The following is a 19,321-nucleotide window of genomic DNA, read 5'->3' on the forward strand; positions in this document are numbered from 1 at the left end:
CGGGCGCCCCCGCCGATTGCACAACCCCTCGCGCACGGCCACGGGAACGTGCTCAGCGCCGGGGCTCTGCAACCTCGCCGCGGCACCGTCGGCCACCCCGGTGTGGTGTGCCGCTGCTGAGCTTCGCCGGCAACGCTGCGCCCTACCAGGCAATGACGTGCCCTACCAGGCAATGACTGGTGGACCTTCATGCCCGGCATGCGATTGTTGCGCTCAGCTGTGTATCCCACCAGCGCTCGACACCCAGTGTGTGAGGGAGAACCTCTGGGAGAGGGGACGCTGCACCTTGCGGTGTGGGACCATCAGCCAGGAGCTCCTGGGGTCTCCTGGTCCTGTTCCACCATGCCCCCGCCGGATATTTTGTTGTTGCCTCCCTGTTCAGCGGTGGTTTGGTCACCAGGGTGGCCTGTGCCTCAGTTTCCCCGTAAACACCCTTCCCTGATGCGCTTCGTGTCGGGAGGGGGCCAAGCGGAGGTCCTTGGGCAGGTGCTTTGCTGGTTGTGGTGACCAACTGAAGGACCATCCTAAAAGAGGGGTGATTCTTCCCCTGTACTCTGCTCTGGGGAGAGCCCACCTGGAGTACTGCCTCCAGCTCTGGAGCCCCCAACATAGGAATGATGACATGGACCTGTTGGAGTGGGGCCAGAGGAGACCACGAAGAGGCTCTGAGGGCTGGAGCCCCTCTGCTGGGAGGACAGGCTGGGAGAGTTGGGGGGGTTCAGCCTGGAGAAGGCTTCAGGGAGAGCTTAGAGCCCCTTCCAGTGCCTAAAGGGGCTCCAGGAGAGCTGGGGGGGGACTTTTTACGAGGGCATGGAGTGATGGGACGAGGGGGAACGGCTTCAGACTGGAAGAGGGGAGATTTAGATGAGATATCAGGAAGAAATGTTTCCCTGTGCGGGTGGTGAGCCCCTGGCTGTGGTGGCCCCGAGAAGCTGTGGCTGCCCCATCCCTGGAGGTGTTCAAGGCCAGGTTGGACGGGGCTTGGAGCAACCTGGGCTGGGGGGAGGTGTCCCTGCCCATGGCAGGGGGGTGGAACTGGAGGGTCTTCAAGGTCCCTTCCAACCTAAACCATTCTGTCATTCTATGAGCTGTGGGCTCTCCAGCATGCTCCAGCCACCCGCCCTGTACCACCAGCACCATGTCCACAAGCCTGCTCTTCTCTGCTGTGTGGTGTCAGACGGCTCCCCGGCCCGCTACGGACGTGAGCGAGCCGCCTGCCCTTTACACCACGTTTCAGGTGAAGGTTTGAACCCGGCGGGGTAACGGCCCAGGGCCCATCTGTAGATGAAGGACTTCAAAGCCAAGGGCTGGTGCCACTATCTCCTGCAGGTTGCTCCCTCTCCTCGCCGCGCCGCTCACCGGGCGCTGCCCAGTGCCTCCCTCGATTCGAAGGCAGCACAGCAGCGTTACTCCAAAGCTTTGGGACCTCAGATTCTTGTCCCCATCATGGCATCAAGCGCGCTGCCACTGGAGCACTCCTTGTCCCGTCTGAAGTGACCGCGGGGCGGCATTACAGCTGGTGACATCTGCCACGCTTCAGGCGAGTGTTTTGGAGAAACAGCGGGGATTTCAGAGCAGCCCATGGTGGAGGCCATCCCTTGGCTGGTTTGGGAACCGGGCAGGACTGAGGTGGCAGGGAAGGCTTACCAGGGTCTAGGGCTTTTCGTTCGTCTTAATCGCAGTCCTCTTCTCACCGCCTTTCGCAGTGCTCGGCTCCGAACGACGGTGTTTCATTTCTCATTCAAACCCATCAAACCCACCAAACCCCCGGCGGGTCCCTGAAACCCAGACCAAAAATCCACCCTCCGGTACGTGGCTTCAGTGCCCCGGGGGGGGGTGGGGGGGGATGTTCTGGGCTTGGCACAGCCTCTCCTCTTCCTCCTCATCGCTGGTGTCCCCCCCCCCAACCCTTCCCTGATGTTCCCCAGCCCGTGAAAAGGGTTGACCTCCTTGTCATCTCCCAGTTCCCACATCTGGTTCTCGTTAGCGGATCCCAGGATGAAGTTCTTCAGCTCTCTCCCTTCCTCCCACCCCCAGGTGACCCAGGCAGGATTATGGGCGATTAGAAGACAGGCAACAGAGCAAGAATAGTTGGGGGAGGGACTGTTATAAATAGAAATACCATAAACTTATCAGCCTATCACTTGTGGTAAATTCTGGGTTTAATCTCTCAGACCTGTAAATATGACGACTCGCGGGGGCCAGACGCACCATTAACCCTTTCGGAGCCCCGGGGCCCATCTCTGATGGGAAGCGGGATGCGGCGGAGCACCTAAAAACAGGCCGGGGGAGCAAGTTCTCGAGCGGGGAGGTTGTCACCAGGAGGGACGAGCTGGCAGAGCCACGCCGTCAGAGCAGGGGCAGGGAGGAGACGGCGGCGCGGGAAGCACCTCCGGTCGGATGTCAGTCGTGTTTGGAGGTTTGGGGAAGGCAGAGAAAACCAGTCCAAACATTGGGATTCCTGACATTCTCACACGTACGGACGGGGGCCTCTGCTCGCCCGGCTCTGCTCACGGGGAGGGTGCTGCGGGTTTAACATCTTCTTGTTCTTCAGGCGAAGTTTAACTTTTTGGGGATCTCCTCGGCCCTTTGGCGAGGGAGGGGTGAGAAAGCGGAGCGGACGGAGGGGTGACGTGGCGTGAGAGCGGGGTGACAACATGGGGGCCGAGAGGAGGACCGGGACGTAGGGACCTGGCAGGTTTGGGACTTTCTCTGCAGCAGCACCACCGACTGAAGGAGTTGTGAAATGGAAGGTGGTCCTGGAAGAGTTTGCCCTGAGGAGACTCCGTGTCTGTACGGGGAGGGCAGCGTGGTCAAAGTGACCTCTTGGTCCTGGTACCCTCCTGCCCCGGGATGTTTGGTGTGTGCAGAGCGCGTTAATAAGGTGGTTTGGGAGATGGTTCTCTTTGGGCAGCTCTGCGGGTGCCTGCAGCGCCTCTCCTGGCTTGGTGCTCTGGGCTGGAGCTCATCCTGCTGAGCTTTGGGGACATCAAAGGGTGATGAGAACTCTCATATACTTAGAGCTGGCACAGAGGAGATGCTTTGTGGGGATTGCCGCTGTTCTTCCTGCGGCGAGAGGGCGAACGGGGGAGCTCAGAGCTTCCCTGGGTTCCTCCATCTCTCTTTTGCTGGGACGAGGAGATGTGGGGGTCCGTCTCCTGCGGAGCCGTGTGGGTGTGGAGCTTCCCAGGGTCCCTCCTCGGTGGCTTCCTCCTCCCTCCTAATCCCCGCTTCGGAGGGGGAGGGAGCGTTGTTAGTGTCGTTAGGAGCTCGTGACTCAATGGAGTAGTATTAGCTTTTAATTAATCACCTAAGCTGGCTTTTGGTAAGAGCCCGGCCTGCGCGGAAGCTACGGGTGGTGGGACATTCCTTGGGCAGGTCTGCCAGCGAGGCCCACTGCCTTGACATCCCCGTTTTCGCCCTAGCTGGCGCGAGTGCCTCTGTCCCCGCGAAGGGGGGAAAGTCCTTTCTTTTTAGTGGGCAGCCCCTTTCCCACGGCACACGCGCAGCCGGACCCCACCACGGCTGTTATCGCGTCTCAGCTCCTCAGCAGTGCAGCTGACGCACCTCCGGCGTCACGGCACTTATCTCACCCTTCGCCTGGGTCTCAGCTGAGGGCTCCTGAAGGTGACTTTTAAGACAAGGGAGCAAAGAAATGGGAAAGCCCAGCACACCGCTGTCTGTTGAGGGCCTCCTGTCCCTTCCGGGTAGGTCCTCTCGGCTCATCTTCTACCATGGAGAAGCTCCTGGAGATTGGAGGTGTGAGGGAAACGCAGTGGGGTGAGACTTTTCTTGGACAGGCTCCGTAGCTTGTGGAAAAGCAGCAAAATCGGTGAAGTGCCTTTTTTTTTTTTTGCTTCTTTGAACCTGGGTCCCAATCCTGGAACTTGGGATGAAGACGAGTTTTGTGATAGCTTTCGTGGTGGGTTTTTGCCAAACACGTCCTGTGGTTTATAGCGCGGTGTCTTTGGCCACGAGCGGGGCAGCGGAGAGGGGGGAGTGCTCACCCCCTCGCAGAAGGGCTTTGGCCAATGCGGAGGGGTCCCAGTGGCCAAGGAGCGGCTGCTTGTAGAAGAGATGGCTTGGGAGAGCCACGCGTGGTGAAGAGTCGGGAGCAGGCTATGGCAGATGTCCTTGGGGATGAGTGAAGGAGACAAGCACTCATGGTGCTGGCCATCGATGAGCTCTTCCAGTCATAGAATCATAGAATCGTTTTGGTTGGAAGAGACCTTTAAGATCATCAAGTCCAACCATTAACCCAGCACTGCCAAGTCCACCGCTAAACCACGTCCCTCAGCACCACGTCTATGTATCTTTTAAATACCTTCAGGGATGGTGACTCCACCGCTTCCCTGGCACAGGCTTGACAACACTTTTGGTGAAGGAATTTTTCCTAATATCCAATCTAAACCTCCCCTGGTGCAACTTGAGGCCGCTTCCTCTTGTCCTATCACTTGGTACTTGGGAGAAGAGGCCGACCTCCCCCTCACTACCCCCTCCTTTCAGGTAGTTGCGGAGTCATAAGGTCTCCCCTGAGCCTCCTTTTTTTCCAGAATAAACACCCCCAGTTCCCTCAGCCGCTCCTCGTAAGACATGTGCTCCAGACCCCTCACCAGCTCCGTTGCCCTTCTCTGGACACGCTCCAACACCTCAATGTCTTTCTTGTCATGTCAACCGTAACTCCAAGCAGGACGACGGCATGGTTGCTACCACGTCGCTGCAACTTCAGGAGAGGATGTGGCCGTCACAACGCGGCGCCCCTGTGCTGACCCGGGGTGCGCAACTCTATATGAGCGAGGTGCCGGCACAGCTCGAGACCTCACGGGCTCCGCCCGCCCTGTCTTCTTCTGCCTGGTGGCATGTCCCAGCTCCAGATGCATCCTTCCGTAGCAAGAGTTCCCATGGGGAGAGCATCACCCCCTTCTCCCCGCGAGTCCCCGGGCTCTGCCGCGGAGGCGCAGGGCGCACAAAGGGTTAGGTGTCGGGCGAGTGAATGGCTACGCATTTTTTTCCCCTTCTAGCCAGGGTTACTAAGGGAGAGATCCCTCCATCCGCGCGCACACACCCTGTCCGCTTGGCAGAATTCCTAGCTGGATTTATTTCTGCCGATTTGCTTGTCTTGGTATGAAAGGGATTTGCAGAGGGGAGAGCTGCAATTGGCCGGGGTTAGGTCGAAAACAACAAGCAAAAAAAAAAAAAAACCCCAAAAAAACCCCAAAAACCCCCGTTCTGGGTTTTGCGGTTCAACAGTTGACCTTTCCTCAGCGCATGGTCTGCGGAGAGGGGAGGGATGGGGGGAAGGTGAGGGGTCGGGGTCTTCTCCTAGCCGAGGGACGTCGTGCTTCGCCGTGGAGCCGCGGGGTCTTTCGGGAAGGGCCGTCTTCGTTATCTGAGCTCGGGGAGGTGGGGGGAGCTGGGGAGCTTCTCTTCCACTTTCTTGGCAGTGTCTTTGGCACCGAGGGCTGGCACCGACCCCAGAGAGCTGCAGACTCCCACTTCAGAGAGACAGATAAAGAAAGCACTTTCTGTCAACAAAACCCAGCCCAGCTTCCCCAGAACGGGAGAGAGGAGGAGGAGGAGGAGGAGGAACCCTCCAGGAGAAAGGAGAGGGAAGTCCACTGCTTGCCCGCGGAGGAGAGGAGAGGGAGGAGGGCTCCTACGGGGTCGGGAGCTCATCCAGAGCTGTCGTGGCAGCGGTGGAGAAATTCCAGGGCGCTCCACAAAGAGGAGGAAAGGATCCAAAGGGAAGGAAACCCTCTTTCCCGGAGCACCCCTTGAGCCCACGCCTCCGCGGGGAGCGATCTCTCCGGTGGGGAACCCCTCCATCAGCCCCAGCACGCCCAGCGGCGCCCGCAGCTTCGCTGACGAAGCTGTTGCAGGGCCACGTCAGCGCCCAAGTTGGTGGTGGTGGTTGGGCAAGACCTGGCTCTGGCGCTCTGTGGAGCCGTGTGTCTCACATAGCTCAAGCCTGACCCCGCGATCTCCCTTCTCCCACGTGTCCTGAGCCCGCTCCCGGGAAGCCCACGTGTCCCACAGCCAGAACGTGGCTCAAAAACTGCTGTAGACCAACCCCACCTGTGTGGTCCAACTTCCCAGGTAGTGCCACCACCCTGGCTTGTCCCACGCGTCCCATCTCTCTCTGGTTTTACGCTGGGTATGGACAGACGGCAGTCGCCAACCAAGGATCAGCTGGTTTTCTCAGATCAGTTTCTTGGCTCGGCAAAGGTCTGGTGGTGGTTCTGACCTGCAAAGCGAGGGCCTTTCGTGTCCTTCTCGGGGCTCACACTTCCACCTCCTCTCCCCTTGCAGGCCACGACATTAATGGAGCTCTGGAACCATCTAACATCGACACTAGCATCCTGGAAGAGTACATCAGCAAGGAGGACTCACCAGATATGTAAGTGCTCCCCTTGCTCCGCAGCAGGGACAGTGTTGGCTGGTGTTTTCTGTGGAGGGATGTCAAGCAATTTCCATCCTAGAGTCCTCCTCTATCGCTCTTCGCTCTTTTTCTCATTTCCAGTTCTTCCTCCTGTCTCTTCCTGGCTTCTTGCCTTTGAATTTCCCCGGTTTCTTCTGTCCCCTCTCTTTCTCCTCGAGACTTTTCCTTAATGTGAGCAACGGGAGAGCAAGCGCGAGGAGCTCGGTGGGGAAGATGAAATCCCCAGCGTAACACGAGCGTGGAGAAGGGCCGGGGTCTCCCCGCCTGCGCCGACACTGGCAGAGCCGGGGAGAGCGGACCTGGGTAGCCGTCAAGGTGACCTGGGCCGCAGGGTGGGAGCGGGACCTTTGGGGCTGCCGTGATACAGCGGCCAGTCTGTAAGCTGAAGCACGGTGAGCAGGTCTCGCTGTCTTCACAAGCTTTGAGGTTGGTGTCCTGCGCATTTTTGGCCTTTCCGGTTCCACAGGTGGATTTTGCACCTTTGGGGTTGGATCTGTCCCACCAACCCAGATGACGGACCTGCCTCCCTGTACGTTCCTGCTGGTGCCACCACAACGCTGCCTGTTTTGCCGTTATCTGGGGGTCCCAGAGCGCCCGAGCGGCTCCGTTCCTCGTTGCTGCATGGCTGGGGAGGGGAGGGGTGGGCAGAAAGTACCGTCTACCTGTCCCTCTGCTGAGGTTGTCCCCTTCTCTCTCTCAGCTGTTTCCCTGACATCCCTGCTTCAGCCAGCTATGCGCACCCCCAGCCCTCCAGCTCAACCGCCGTCAACCCGCCTCCTGCCAGCTCCATCGCCAATGTGACCAACCCCGCTTCCAGCGGTTCCCTCCACCTTCCACCCCCGGGCAGCCAGATCCCAATCCGTCATGGTCCTCTTCTGGCCAACCCTTGTGGACCCGGCTACGGTGCTCACCTCAACTGCAATAACAACAATGGCATGGTGGTGCCCAAGGGCTACCTCGGTGGCCACTGCCTAAACAACGTGGTCCCTCCAATCAAATCAGAGCCCAAGGCCTCCTACGCACCTGGGTAAGTGGGGCTGGGGTGGCAGAACAAGGGCAAGTGGTGGGACAAGTGGTTCTCCAGCCCGGTGGGCCCTGGAGGGTTGGTGTAGTTTGTCCCACAGTGCCTTAACTGGTGGTGATGTCGGTCTCTGTTAAGTCCTGGCGTCACAGAGAGATGCTTTTTTACAAGTGGAGGTCCTGAAGTTTCCTGGAAGGTTGTTTGGAAGTTCTTCTCTGTATGCATTGGGTTAGAGAGGGTCGGTGACATCCCCCCCGTCTGCAGGTGGTGGTAGGGCCGTGAGCTCTGGGTGACCGGGATGTCTGTGCTGCGCATCTCCCTGTGATAGGAGAATATTGTAGCACTGTATTTTATTTTTTTTTAAGAAGGAAGAGACACGGAATAAATTTGAACAAGACCAAATTCAGTCTCCAGGATGTTCCCATGACTATCCCAGGGGAAGATGTTGCCTAAACTGGGCAGAGAGATGGACTTCTCTTGACCTGATGTTGTAGGTACTCTGCTCAAGAGAAGGAAAAATGGCATCTGAGCTGGAGTTGTGCTCCGTTGCAACGTGCTCTGGATGCAGCCCTGGTGAAGGGGAAGAGCATGACCCGGTTTTAGTATTGCTGATGGACTCAACTGGGCGTTTAGTCCTGGCAGGAGAAAAGATGGGCTTCCTGCTCTCTGGGATGGCCTTGCCCAGAACGGGCAGGAAGGGAATGACCATGGCAGGCTGGGAGAGCGTGGCGACGTGGCAACAGCCATCTGCAGCGGCCGAAGGGGCCAGACAAGAGCCCGTGTCGGCAGAGAGCGCTTTGGCAGGCATGGCACGCGCAGAGGGTATGGTCCTACGGTGGTGTCTGGGATAGGGGCTGACACGCTTTACTGCCTGGAGACCCAAAGGGAAGAACGTCTCTGGTCTCTTACTCCTCGTGCTGATTGACGAGAAGCTCAACATGCGCCGGCAGTGCGCGATGGCAGCCCAGAGGGCCAACCGTATCCCGGGCTGCATCAGACGAAGTGTGGCCAGCAGGGCGAGGGGGGGATTGCGCCCCTCGCCTCTGCTCTGGGGAGACCCCACCTGGAGTACTGCCTCCAGCTCTGGAGCCCCCAACATAGGAAAGACATGGAGCTGTTGGAGTGGGGCCAGAGGAGGCCCCGGAGATGCCGGGAGGGCTGGAGCCCCTCTGCTGGGAGGACAGGCTGGGAGAGTTGGGGGCGTTCAGCCTGGAGAAGAGAAGGCAAAAATGGGAGACCTCAGAGCCCCTTCCAGTCCCTAAAGGGGCTCCAGGAGAGCTGGGGGGGGACTTCTTAAAAGGGTATGTGATAGGACGAGAGGGAATGGCTTCAAACTGGAAGAGGGGAGATTTAGATGAGATCTTAGGAAGAAATTGTTGCCTGTGCGGGTGGTGATCCCCTGGGGCAGGTTGCCCCGAGAAGCTGTGGCTGCCCCATCCCTGGAGGTGTTCAAGGCCAGGTTGGACGGGGCTTGGAGCAACCTGATCTAGTTGAAAATGTCCCTGCCCAGGGCAGGGGGTGGAACTGGAGGGTCTTCAAGGTCCCTTCCAACCCAAACCATTCTGTGATTCTGTGTAACTCTCTGGTCTGTGGTGCTCTCCCCAAGTCACAGGGGAGTGAAACAAGAAGATGATCTGAAGCTGGACAGATGGAAATGAGTGTGCAGCAGCGTATTCATCAGCAGGAGGCCTTGACGGTTGGCAACAGTCACACCAGGAGGAGCTGTGCCATGGCCCAACCTGCGGCCACAGGTGATGGGTGGCCCCGGAGCACTCTCTGCACAACCAATCTCTGGGTCTTCTCCACTGGAGATGGTGGATGTATGGGGTGAGGAGGCCAGGACGGCCCCAGGACTGCTCATCTCTGCAAGCCCCCGGCTGGCTTTTCTCCCTCTGCCTTGTGCCCTCTAGTGTTGCCAGCAAGTACGGCGTGACAATTCCCAGGTTGGGAAGCCTCCAGCACGCTGATCCAATGATTCAGCTCCGTTGAGATGACTTTAGCCCTTTGGATGAACTTGGAAAGATCGTCCAGAAAGAGACAAGCTAAATAAAATCTCCCCTTTTTTATTCCCAGACCTGGGAGTTCTCCTTTGCCCAGAAGGCTACGTGCTGCTTAGGGGGAGCCGTGCCCAAAAGCATGACGGGATGCCTTGGCATGTCCCTTTCTTCTGCATGCGTCTGGCGTTCTCCAGGACGTGAGAGGTCATGAGTAAGGATCATGGCTTGCCGTTAGAGGTGGAGACCTTGGTTTGGATGCAAATGAACCGGGTCAGCTTTGATAGCGGCGTTTCTTCAGCGTCCCAGAATGACTCTTCCCCATTGTACTAGGCTTTTCCTGGAGGAGCGATGTCTTGCGTGTTGGATACCAACAAAATCTTCCCTTGGACTGGGCACATCCACACTACCTCCCTACGTGAATTCTGCAGTGTCCACCTTTCTGCCCCAAGCCTTTTCCAGCCTCCAGAATTCCCTGAATTGCCCCGGGCCCTTGTTATTGGCCAAAACTTAACTTGCTGAGGCACAAATCCTCATAAGTTCATGGGAAATACAATAGGAAGTCATGGCCAGCGTGGCGAGGAGCCTGGAACTAAAGCTGGTGATGGATGCTCCAGACCAAGCGTAGGAAGAGAGCGGTGGAAAGGTGCTACGAGTGAAGGTGGAGGTTGAGGGAAGCATGGTGAGGGCTCTTTGTTGGGGTTACCCTGCCTCGTCCTTCTCCAGCTACTGCTGTGGAGAACCCATTTACTGGGTCTTGGGCTCCTCCGGTGCTGGTGGGTGTCCTGGTTCGCAGCTGTAGCTGCGGGTGCCGTCAGGAGCAGAGTTTCAGAGAGTCGTGAGCGTGGTGGCCTGCCCCTTTCCTCCCCGCAGCCCTAAGGCCCTTGTTTGCCCTTTTGGCCAGCTTTCATCTGAGCAGCACTGGTTTGTCTGGGATTATTTTGCAGCCACGGAGCTGGTGGTGTAAAACAGGGGGGGATGGAAGAGGCGCCCTGTTGAAAATCCAGTTGTGATGAAGAACGAGGTGTCAGGAGGTGGGGAGGAAAACAGCCAGGGTTCGTCTTCGATGGAGCAGACGTTGCCGAGGTTCTGAGCTGTTGAAACCTTCTGGGACTCGCTGAGGCTGTGTGACACCGACAAGACCAGATATGAACGGGTAGAATCTCCCCGCCGAAGGTCTCCAGAGGATGGAGCAGGCTGCAGGCGCTGAGGTGAAATGAGCTCTTCACTAGAGCGTAGGCAACGACTGCTCCGGCCACCAGGGCCACCGTCCCCCTACCCGTCTCCGCCACAGCTTTGCCTTGCAGCGGCCGTGGCTCAGCCTAGCTGGGAGCAGGACCTCAACATTTTCCGTAGGCTTGATCTCCAAAACGCTGCTAGAGAAGAACCAGTGTGTGGGACAGGGAAGTCCTTTTACTGATGCGCCAGGGTGGTGGAAATTTTACCCTGCGTGAGGCCCAAGCTTCTGCTGCGGTGGGACACGTGTCGAGGAGGGGGCTGCGAAGAGAAAGAAGAAAAGTTGGTTCGCGTGAATTTCCAAGGAGGTACTTCAGAAATGGCTGAGGAGTCAGCTGGTTTGAGCTGGAGTAAGGAGATGCAGGAGGTAACCTGCAGTGCCACCGCACGCGACAGGGCTGGTCCTCGGTCCTGCCGTCCCCCGAGCCATGGGCGGGCTGGAGAAGGCAGCTGAGAGCTCTCCCTTTTATTTGGTGGCATTCGGCGCCAAATCCTGCTCCTGGTGACGGCGGAGTAGAGCCGGGGCGACACAGCCAGCAGCTGTGGTGGCGCTCAGGTTCGTACAGGTCACAAGGCAGAATCCATCCCGTGGGCATCCAAACCTTCACCTTTGGGCACCAGATCCCCCCCCCACCCCCCACCCCGGAGCCTCCCATTTACCCGTGGCGAAGCACAGGGTCTTTTTCCAGGGAAACGGAGAAATTTCTGTTTGGCTTCTGTTAAACTGGAGGGCTCTCCTCGGCGGGTCAACAAAATGCCTGTCCCTGCTCCTGAGGTCCCAACTGTGGGGAAGGGGGTAGCAGGGACAATCCCGAGCTCGTCCTGGGGGTGACGGGGATCTGCCGCAGGCACGGCTGGGATTTCCAACCGGAGCCTGGAGGGATCAAACCGGACCTATGGGTTGTGCTGGAAGTTGGTTTAAAATGACCTTCCCTTCTCTTTTCCCCCGTTGCTCCGCAGCACTTTACCTGACTCTCCCCCGGATTCGGGATCAGAAGCGTATTCCCCTCAGCAGGTGAACGGTAAGTGCTTGAGAGAGAGAGAGAGAGAGAGGAGCCAGAGAGGGGGGATAATAATAATAATAATAATAATGATAATAATAATCATCATCCAAACCCCAAACCCAACATCCTCCCCCCTCTTTGTTCCGTGCAAGTGGTTGGCTCTGAAATCTTTATCAGACGGGAGAAAACAGGCGGCTGCAATACGTGGGGAGATTATCAGTTAGTAAATATCCCTAGACTTTCGCCTATTGTTCTGCTGCCGGTCTTTGCAAGGGGGGAGAGCGAGCGAGCGAGGGAACGGGAGAGAAGGCGAGGTGGGAATCCGCTTCTACGGGGAGAGATCGGCGGCGTGGCTTGTCCCCGGGCAGGGTGGGATGTGGAACCTCCGAACCTCCTCCTCCTCCTGCCCTCCGCCGAGGGAAAGGCGAGGAGCGTGAGCGCGTCCCGGACATGGAGCCCGGCTCCGGGAGACAGATATGAACCCGCCGGTCAGCAGTAAGTTCTTTCCCAGCCCTTCCCTCTCCTCCAGTGGGACCAGTTCATCTTGGGGGGGATCTTCTGCTCCCCCCTGCAATGAGCAGATAGAGCCGGGTCGCCCCACGTGCCGGCAGGGTCACTGCCGGACCTTTTCTGGCTCCTCCTGGGGAAGCCAGCGAGCGTTGGTTGGTTCCTCTGGTGACCTTCACTGCTCTTTGGTGGAAGAAACTCCTTGGGGAGGAAGGAAGGTTGCTTCTGGTCTCCCTTCCCCCTCGGCAGCAGCACCCTCTTCCCCAGGCTCCAGCCCAATCCCCACCAGGAACAGCGCCTGCTCTTTTCTTCTTTTTTTTTTTTTTTTTTTTTTTTTTTTTTTGATGGAAAAGAACAAGAGTTCTGTTTATCTTGCTAAAAAAAATCCCTGGAATTCCTCCTGGCCCTTCCTTAAATATAACAAAGAGGCCGGGTTGCTCAGCGCAGGAGAGAGCTGCTTTCACCTCTGCTTGGGGAGGAGAAGAGGCTCCGGAGAGCCCTCGGGAAGCAGCTCCTCCCTCCTGAGATTCCCAGACCTGGTCGTCCCTTGGAGCTGGGAGCACAGAGCATGAGTCCTGCATTTGGAAAATGCATCGTCCCCTGTCCCCACCCTGGTTAGAAGCCCGTGGACATTGCCGTGTGCTGTGGACAAGGTGGAGATGCAGCGTCTGCTGTGAGGACGTGTTCTCGGCCGCTCGTGCATGGGTTGTCCCTCAAAAGCTGCGCGAGGTCTCCCAGCTTGTGCCTGAGCCACCAGTGCCGAGGCTGACCGAGCTGCGGGGTCAGGACGTTCACTTAAGATGTTGTCAAGATGGGTTTCCGGCAGCGGCAACGCTGCCTTCTTGAGCTTTGGTAGTCTTTGCTCCCAGTTACGGGGGTGGAAGTTGAGCGCTGGTCAGGGTGGTGAGAGCAGAGGTGGGGAAAGGGGATGGTGTGCCCGATACCGCCACTACCCAGCTGAAAAGCAGAGGGATGCTCTGTCCCAGGGATGTCACCTCTCAGCCCTGGCTATTGCGTGAAGGCAAGGTCCTGATCTCCAAACTCCAGAGGATGGAGACCTCTCCTCCTCCTCGAAGCCCTGCTGCTTGGCTAGGCTGTCCTTGAGATGGCTCCAGAAGGCAGGCTGGCCCCGGAGCAGGACCCCGCCTGCGAGCATGGGCAGAGGATTCCAGTTCGATTTGCGCTGGAAAAGGGCACTGAGAGATCTCGGTGGGCAGCAGAAGGCCTTTGAGTGGAGCAGAACGGGTGGGTGGCCCTGCCCCGGCAGCCTGCAGTAGGAGGACTCAGCGTAAATATGTTTCGCTTCTCCAGACCTTGCAATGGGAGGAGTTTTCTGAGTCCTGGTCAAGCGCTTTGGCCTCATTAGTCAACCACTGACTGGTTGTTCCGAGACCAAAGTCCATCCAGCCCAGTGTGGGTGGCTCAAGCCTGGTTGGTGGCACCTGCTATGGGGAGCAACCTGGCCAAACCCAGCAGATCTCTTCCCTGCTATCCCCCTCCGTGTCCCCGTGGTCCATGACAGGCTTGGCCGGACCCTGGCTGTGTTTCCTCCCTCCTGCGATTTGCTGGTGCTTAAACATAATGGGATGTCCACAGCGGGGTGCAAAGAAGCTTTGTCTTACACCCCATGGCCAAGCGTCCGGGGATGCAGTCCCTCATTTCCGTGGGGACTTTGGTACCCCGTGGGGACACCTGAACGTGCAGCCTAAGGCGGACACACCTCCAGCAAAGGCTGCAAAAACAGATGAGCTTTGGCCTGTTGAAGAAAAGATGGGTGGAGGCTGGTTTGGTGGGGCTGGAGACCAGGCCGCGTGTCTCCCACGGGCAGGGAACGCCAGCGAGGAGCTCCTGTTCGGAGGCGGTGGCTCGAGCCGCACCGTTTCGTGACTGCCGGTTCCAGTTTCTCGTAGGTGATGTGCTTCGGGTGGGCATCAGCACCCGTCTCGCTACCAGGTTTTGACCAAACCTGTCCAAACGGGCTTTGTCGGCGCAGATGTGGTGCCCTGGATCCTGGGAAGGTCTCAGGAGGGTCACATGAGTTTAGCTGATTTTATTTTTTTTTTTTTGGTGGCGTTTAAAGGACCGTGCTGTCAGTCTCCTGAGCAAGCACGGGGTTTTGGAGCACGGTTGAGATCTTCTGGTTTAGTGCTAGGATGGAAGGGAAGGACTTCCATGCAGGAGAAATGGTGAACTTCCACATGAGGCTTCCGTTACCCGCTTCTCCAGGTACGGAGAACACCTCAAATTCCCACTCATCCACATCCAGGGCGTTCGCTCACATTTTCCTGGGAGATTTTCCTGGGAAAACTCGTAAACTCGTATTTTTCTCCGCCTGACGTCTTTGGCCTGCGCTGGTCTGAAACATGTTCTCTCACGTGTGAGATCTTGAGTGCTGAGATTTTTCCGTGCACCTATTTTCTTGCGTGGATCTGCTGACGGTCCGTCAGCTCGTTTCTCACACGTCTTGCGCGTGACCATCCTTTTCCTTTTCCTGTATTTTTTTTCTTTTTTCCACTGCGTTTCTTCGCTTGCAGAACCTCGCTGGGGAAAGGTTTGATTTTTGCGTGTTCCAGGTAAAAAGTTCCTTCTCTTTACACTTTTTTTCTCCTCTTCACGGCTTCTGCAGCGAGAACGGAGAAGCTGGAAGAAGTTGCAATTCGTCACACTCAGATCTTTGCCTTCCACTTGCCCACGGCACAAGCTCGCTCTTTGTTGAGGGTGCATTAAAGCCTTAAAAATAAGCTGCTGAAATGATGCCAGCGCTGACGATTCCCAGAAAGTTTGAGCGGGCGCTTAATCGTGTCGTTATGGCCCAGTTGCGATGAGAGCGGTGTTAGAACTTCCCCGGTGCGGTCACTGGTGCGCTCAGTTCTTCCGTGCTGTCGGCGCTGTCGTACAAAGTCCTAAATTCGGAGAAGACAGAAATCGTGTCCTGCTCTGTCTGAGATGAGCGCCGAGCCTGTTCAGGTCGCGCCAACGCGTCGGCTTTTCTCACCAGCGCGTGTGTTTTTCTTCAGTAAAATCGCTCAGATTGTTTCCTTTGGGCAAATGGCTGATTTCTAGTCATTCTCGAGGCGTGTTGGGTGAGAATCAACCACCTTGCTTTACTTCCCCCACTTTGCTTTTTGCTCTTAGCCTCCGGAAATGTTTCGGTTCTAGTTAAAGCCCTCGGCTGAGCGCTGTGCGTCGAGTTTATGGGCAGTTGGAGAAAGGGAGGTGGATTTGCGTGCCCCTCCGCCCACCGAGCGTTGCTTTTCATGGCGATATCGCCAAATCGACCCTAATCGTGGCAGGGCTTCGGTATCCGATTCCAAAGAGAGGTGGAAAAAGGTGGGATCTCATTTGAATGTCCCTTTTTGTTTATTTAAATGTAGAGATCAAAGTCTCCTTCTGGTTTAAATTTAAAAAAAAAAAAGAAAACCAAACAAGTAAGTGCCCCACCAGAAGTCCTCAGAGGTGATGCTGATGAGCTGGAGGTGTTGGGGTCATTCAGTTGTCCCTTCTTTTCTTTGGTTGTTCCATGCCTGTCTCTGCTCTCGTTGGAGAAGAGCACAACAAGTGTCCTTGCACGATGGTGCTCCAACACAATGATGAGTCTTCTTTGGTGCCTCTGGCCCAAGCTGGCTGTGGGCCTCCTGGAGACATCTCTCTGGTGGGACTGTAGAGAAGACCAAGCGACGCACCGCGCTCGGACCCCGAGCTCTCAGCTGACCCATGGGCTGAATGTGGCCCACAGCTACGAGGAGCTCTGGCATCATGAAGTGGTTCTTCTTTGCCACAGGAGCGTATTGTTGGGCACTTTCTTCAGGCCGTGCCCAGAACTGGTAAAATTCGGCAAAGTTCAGGTGCTTTCTCTCCAGCTCTGCATTTCCAGGCGCAGGCTTCAGACCCCGTTGCTGACCTTTGCCCGCAACTTGGGCTTTCTTGGTCCTCGCAGTTCCTCGGTGCTACAGGAATATTGTGGTTGACGGGTTTTCGATTCGAAGGGAAATACAAAGATGACACGAAAGGTGCTTGGGGAATCCTGAAGACGTGCTTTCCCCACAGAGCATCCACGCGAGGCACTAAGTTTAGCAAATATCGGGAACGTTTGTGAGCGTCTTCCCTCTTGTCCCTCAGCCTTGAGGAACTGGTTGCCCTTTGAGTTTCGGTTCTTCGAGCTTCAAGATGCTGGGCCTCGCCCGCTTCCTTTGTGCTTACCCCTTCCAGTCTCACCTCTTCTCAGAAGACGTACGGTACGAGACACCCAGTTTCGTAGTGTTGCGTGTCCCTTTATCCCCTGGCCAGCCAGAACCCTGCTGTGTCATCACTCTGGAGATACCGCTTGGACAGAGGGTGTCTGAAGTTGACAGCAACGGCCGCAGACATGAGAAGGGAAGCACTGCTGTGGCTCTCGTGCTGGGGAGACCTGGGGGTGTCTGTGGGGTGCTGGGGCCATTAAGGAACCTAGGAGGAGAAGTCAGTGCAGGGCAAGGTGACCATCGCGAGGCGGATGGGGTGGCTGTGGGGACACGGCCGTGCTGAGGCGAGGCAGCAGGGGCATGGAGGTACAGGTTCATGGAGATAAGCGTGGTTGGGATGGTTCACAGGGAGAACATCTGTGCTGGTCAGAGGCTTAGGACACGCAACGCGTGACCCTACCTGCTGGTCTAACCACTATCACTCTTTCGTTCAAGATCCTCACCTCCTCCGGACCATGACCCCCGAAAACATGTGCCACATGACTCCCCCTTCTCGCCTGGAGCATCCGCCGCCGCCGCCGCCCCCTCCACCTCCCCACCCCGGCCTCAGCGGGACATGTTCATGAAGGCTGAGCCCCTCATGCCGCCCTACGGCATCGGGCAGGGCATGGCGCCCGCCGACCTCCACCATGCCCAGCAGTCGCAGATGCTGCACCAGTTACTCCAGCAACATGGAGCAGAGTAAGGCCTCGGGGCTCTGGGGCTGTGCAGCGTTATTTGGGGAAGCGGGAGGGGGTGGGGGGAGGAGGGAATGGGAGGTTGGAGGCTCGCAGAACGCAAGAGCAAAATTATTGGGTTTAACTGCAAGTTGTGGTTGTGTGGGAGCGAGCTGGGGAGGCATCGAGGTGGAGATGTGGAGGTAGTCTGGAGGAGGACCACAGAGATGCCGCGAGGGCTGGTGCCCCTCTGCTGGGAGGACAGGCTGGGAGAGTTGGGGGGTTCAGCCTGGAGAAGAGAAGGCGAAAAAGGGGAGACCTCAGAGCCCCTTCCAGTGCCTAAAGGGGCTCCAGGAGAGCTGGGGAGGGACTTTTTACAAGGGCATGGAGTGATGGGATGAGGGGGAATGGGTTCAAACTGGAAGAGGGGAGATTTAGCTGAGATATCAGGAAGAAATTGTTGCCTGTGAGGGTGGTGATCCCCTGGGGCAGGTTGCCCCGAGAAGCTGTGGCTGCCCCATCCCTGGAGGTGTCCAAGGCCAGGTTGGACGGGGCTTGGAGCAACCTGGGCTGGTGGGAGGTGTCCCTGCCCAGGGCAGGGGGTGGGAACTAGATAGCCTTTAAGGTCCCTTCCAACTCTAACCATTCTATGAGATGGCCCAAAGTGTGGCGCAGGGTTCTGCAGCGCACGGCTCGGAGTTGGGCGGTGGGACCAGACAAGAGGAAAGCAAAGACGTGGCTCAGTGGACGGATGGCACAGAGCGTGGCGGTCACGGGGGTGGGTGGGAGAAGGTGGTTGGCGGTCCTGAAAGAGCCCGTGGCTCCCTGCGTTGAAGGTTTCGGTTTTTCTGTGGCATCCCAGCTTTTTCCTGGGGATGGGCTTGTGGGGCTGTTCCCTCCCCACCTCTTGCTTTTCCCGCTCAGCCTTTCCTCGCCCGCGGGTCTCTGCAGCCTCCCGGTGCACCCTGCCAAGAAGCGGAAACACTCCGAGTCCCCCCCCAACACCCTCAACGCACAGATGCTCAACGGGCTGATAAAGCAAGAGCCGGGTATGGGGACCGTGCCGCTCAACCCTGACAGAGTCCAAACTCCTCCCTGGCACCAGCCGGGACCGCTCTCACCAGGTAGGTAGGGTTTTTCCCCCCACCTCCCCAGTCCCTTTCTCCTTAATACCCCCAGTATGCAAACCCCGGGCACACCGCTGGGCCGGGCCGCTTGGGAGGAGAGCACGTGGCCACCGTAGGGCGCCAACCTTAGAGAAAAGAAGATTGAGGGGGGGATCTCATTAACGCTTACGAAGAGTTAAAGGGAGGGTGCCAGGGGGATGGGAGCAGTCTTTTCTCAGTGGTGCCCAGTGATAGGACGAGGGGTGACGGGCACAAGCTTGACCATAGGAAGTTTCATCTTAACATGAGGAGGAACTTCTTGACTTTGAGGGTGGCAGAGCAGTGGCACAGGCTGCCCAGAGAGGTGGGGGAGTCTCCCCCTCTGGAGCCATCCCAAACCCGCCTGGACGCCGTCCTGTGCCACTGCTTGAGGTGCCCCTGCTCTGCCGGGGGAGGTTGGACTGGATGATCTGCAGAGGTCCCTTCCAACCCTGACCATTCTGTGATTCTGGGTTCACCCCAACTCTCCCAGGAGGCTGAGCTCATCCTGACCCATATCTCATGCCCGTGACGGTGTCCCGGCAGTCAGGAGTGAAGCTTCAGGCTGGCCGCGCAACGCCGGTGGCTTCCTTCTGCTCTTACCCAGCTGGAGGCTCTGTCGGAGTGATTGACGTGGGTATTTTGCCCTCACCACAGGCCTGATTCAAGATAACGACAGCTTGAATGGCTCCTACCTGGATCCCAACTACCAGTCGATAAAGTGGCAGCCGCACCAGCAGAACAAGTGGGCGACTCTGTACGATGCCAACTACAAAGAACTGTGAGTAATTCATCCACCTTTGGAGAAAGTCAGATTCACCTCTCGTGTATCGGTGGCAACGTGGGGTCGAGGGAATCGTACTCCCAACACGGGACGGGGATCTTCTGGGCTTCCCCTCGTCCTCTCCCATCACCGGCTGATCTCTGCTCGCCTGCGCTGCGGTGGAGATACTCTCCCCGCTGTGCCGTTGCCATTGGGAAAGTTACTTCTCCGCACTTCTGCGGGGCTGATGGAGGGTTACGAAATGGGGCTGGCTCTGGAGGAGCCAGAAGCAGGCAGTTTGGTGGTGGCGGTGCA

At 57.5% G+C, this 19,321-nt stretch overlaps 1 protein-coding gene across 1 annotated transcript in view; it reads left to right on the forward strand.

Moving 5' to 3' along the window:
* MYRF (myelin regulatory factor) overlaps positions 1-19,321 on the forward strand; it is an 80,072-nt gene that overhangs the window by 34,023 nt on the left and 26,728 nt on the right. The window contains 7 exon segments of the mRNA XM_009893154.1: positions 6,310-6,397; positions 7,140-7,466; positions 11,651-11,712; positions 16,878-16,985; positions 16,988-17,123; positions 18,050-18,222; positions 18,901-19,024. Of these exon segments, the coding sequence (XP_009891456.1) occupies positions 6,310-6,397; positions 7,140-7,466; positions 11,651-11,712; positions 16,878-16,985; positions 16,988-17,123; positions 18,050-18,222; positions 18,901-19,024 (1,018 nt within the window).

The sequence above is a fragment of the Charadrius vociferus genome, unplaced genomic scaffold, assembly GCF_000708025.1.
Source record: "Charadrius vociferus isolate BGI_N301 unplaced genomic scaffold, ASM70802v2 scaffold919, whole genome shotgun sequence".
NCBI lineage: Eukaryota > Metazoa > Chordata > Aves > Charadriiformes > Charadriidae > Charadrius > Charadrius vociferus.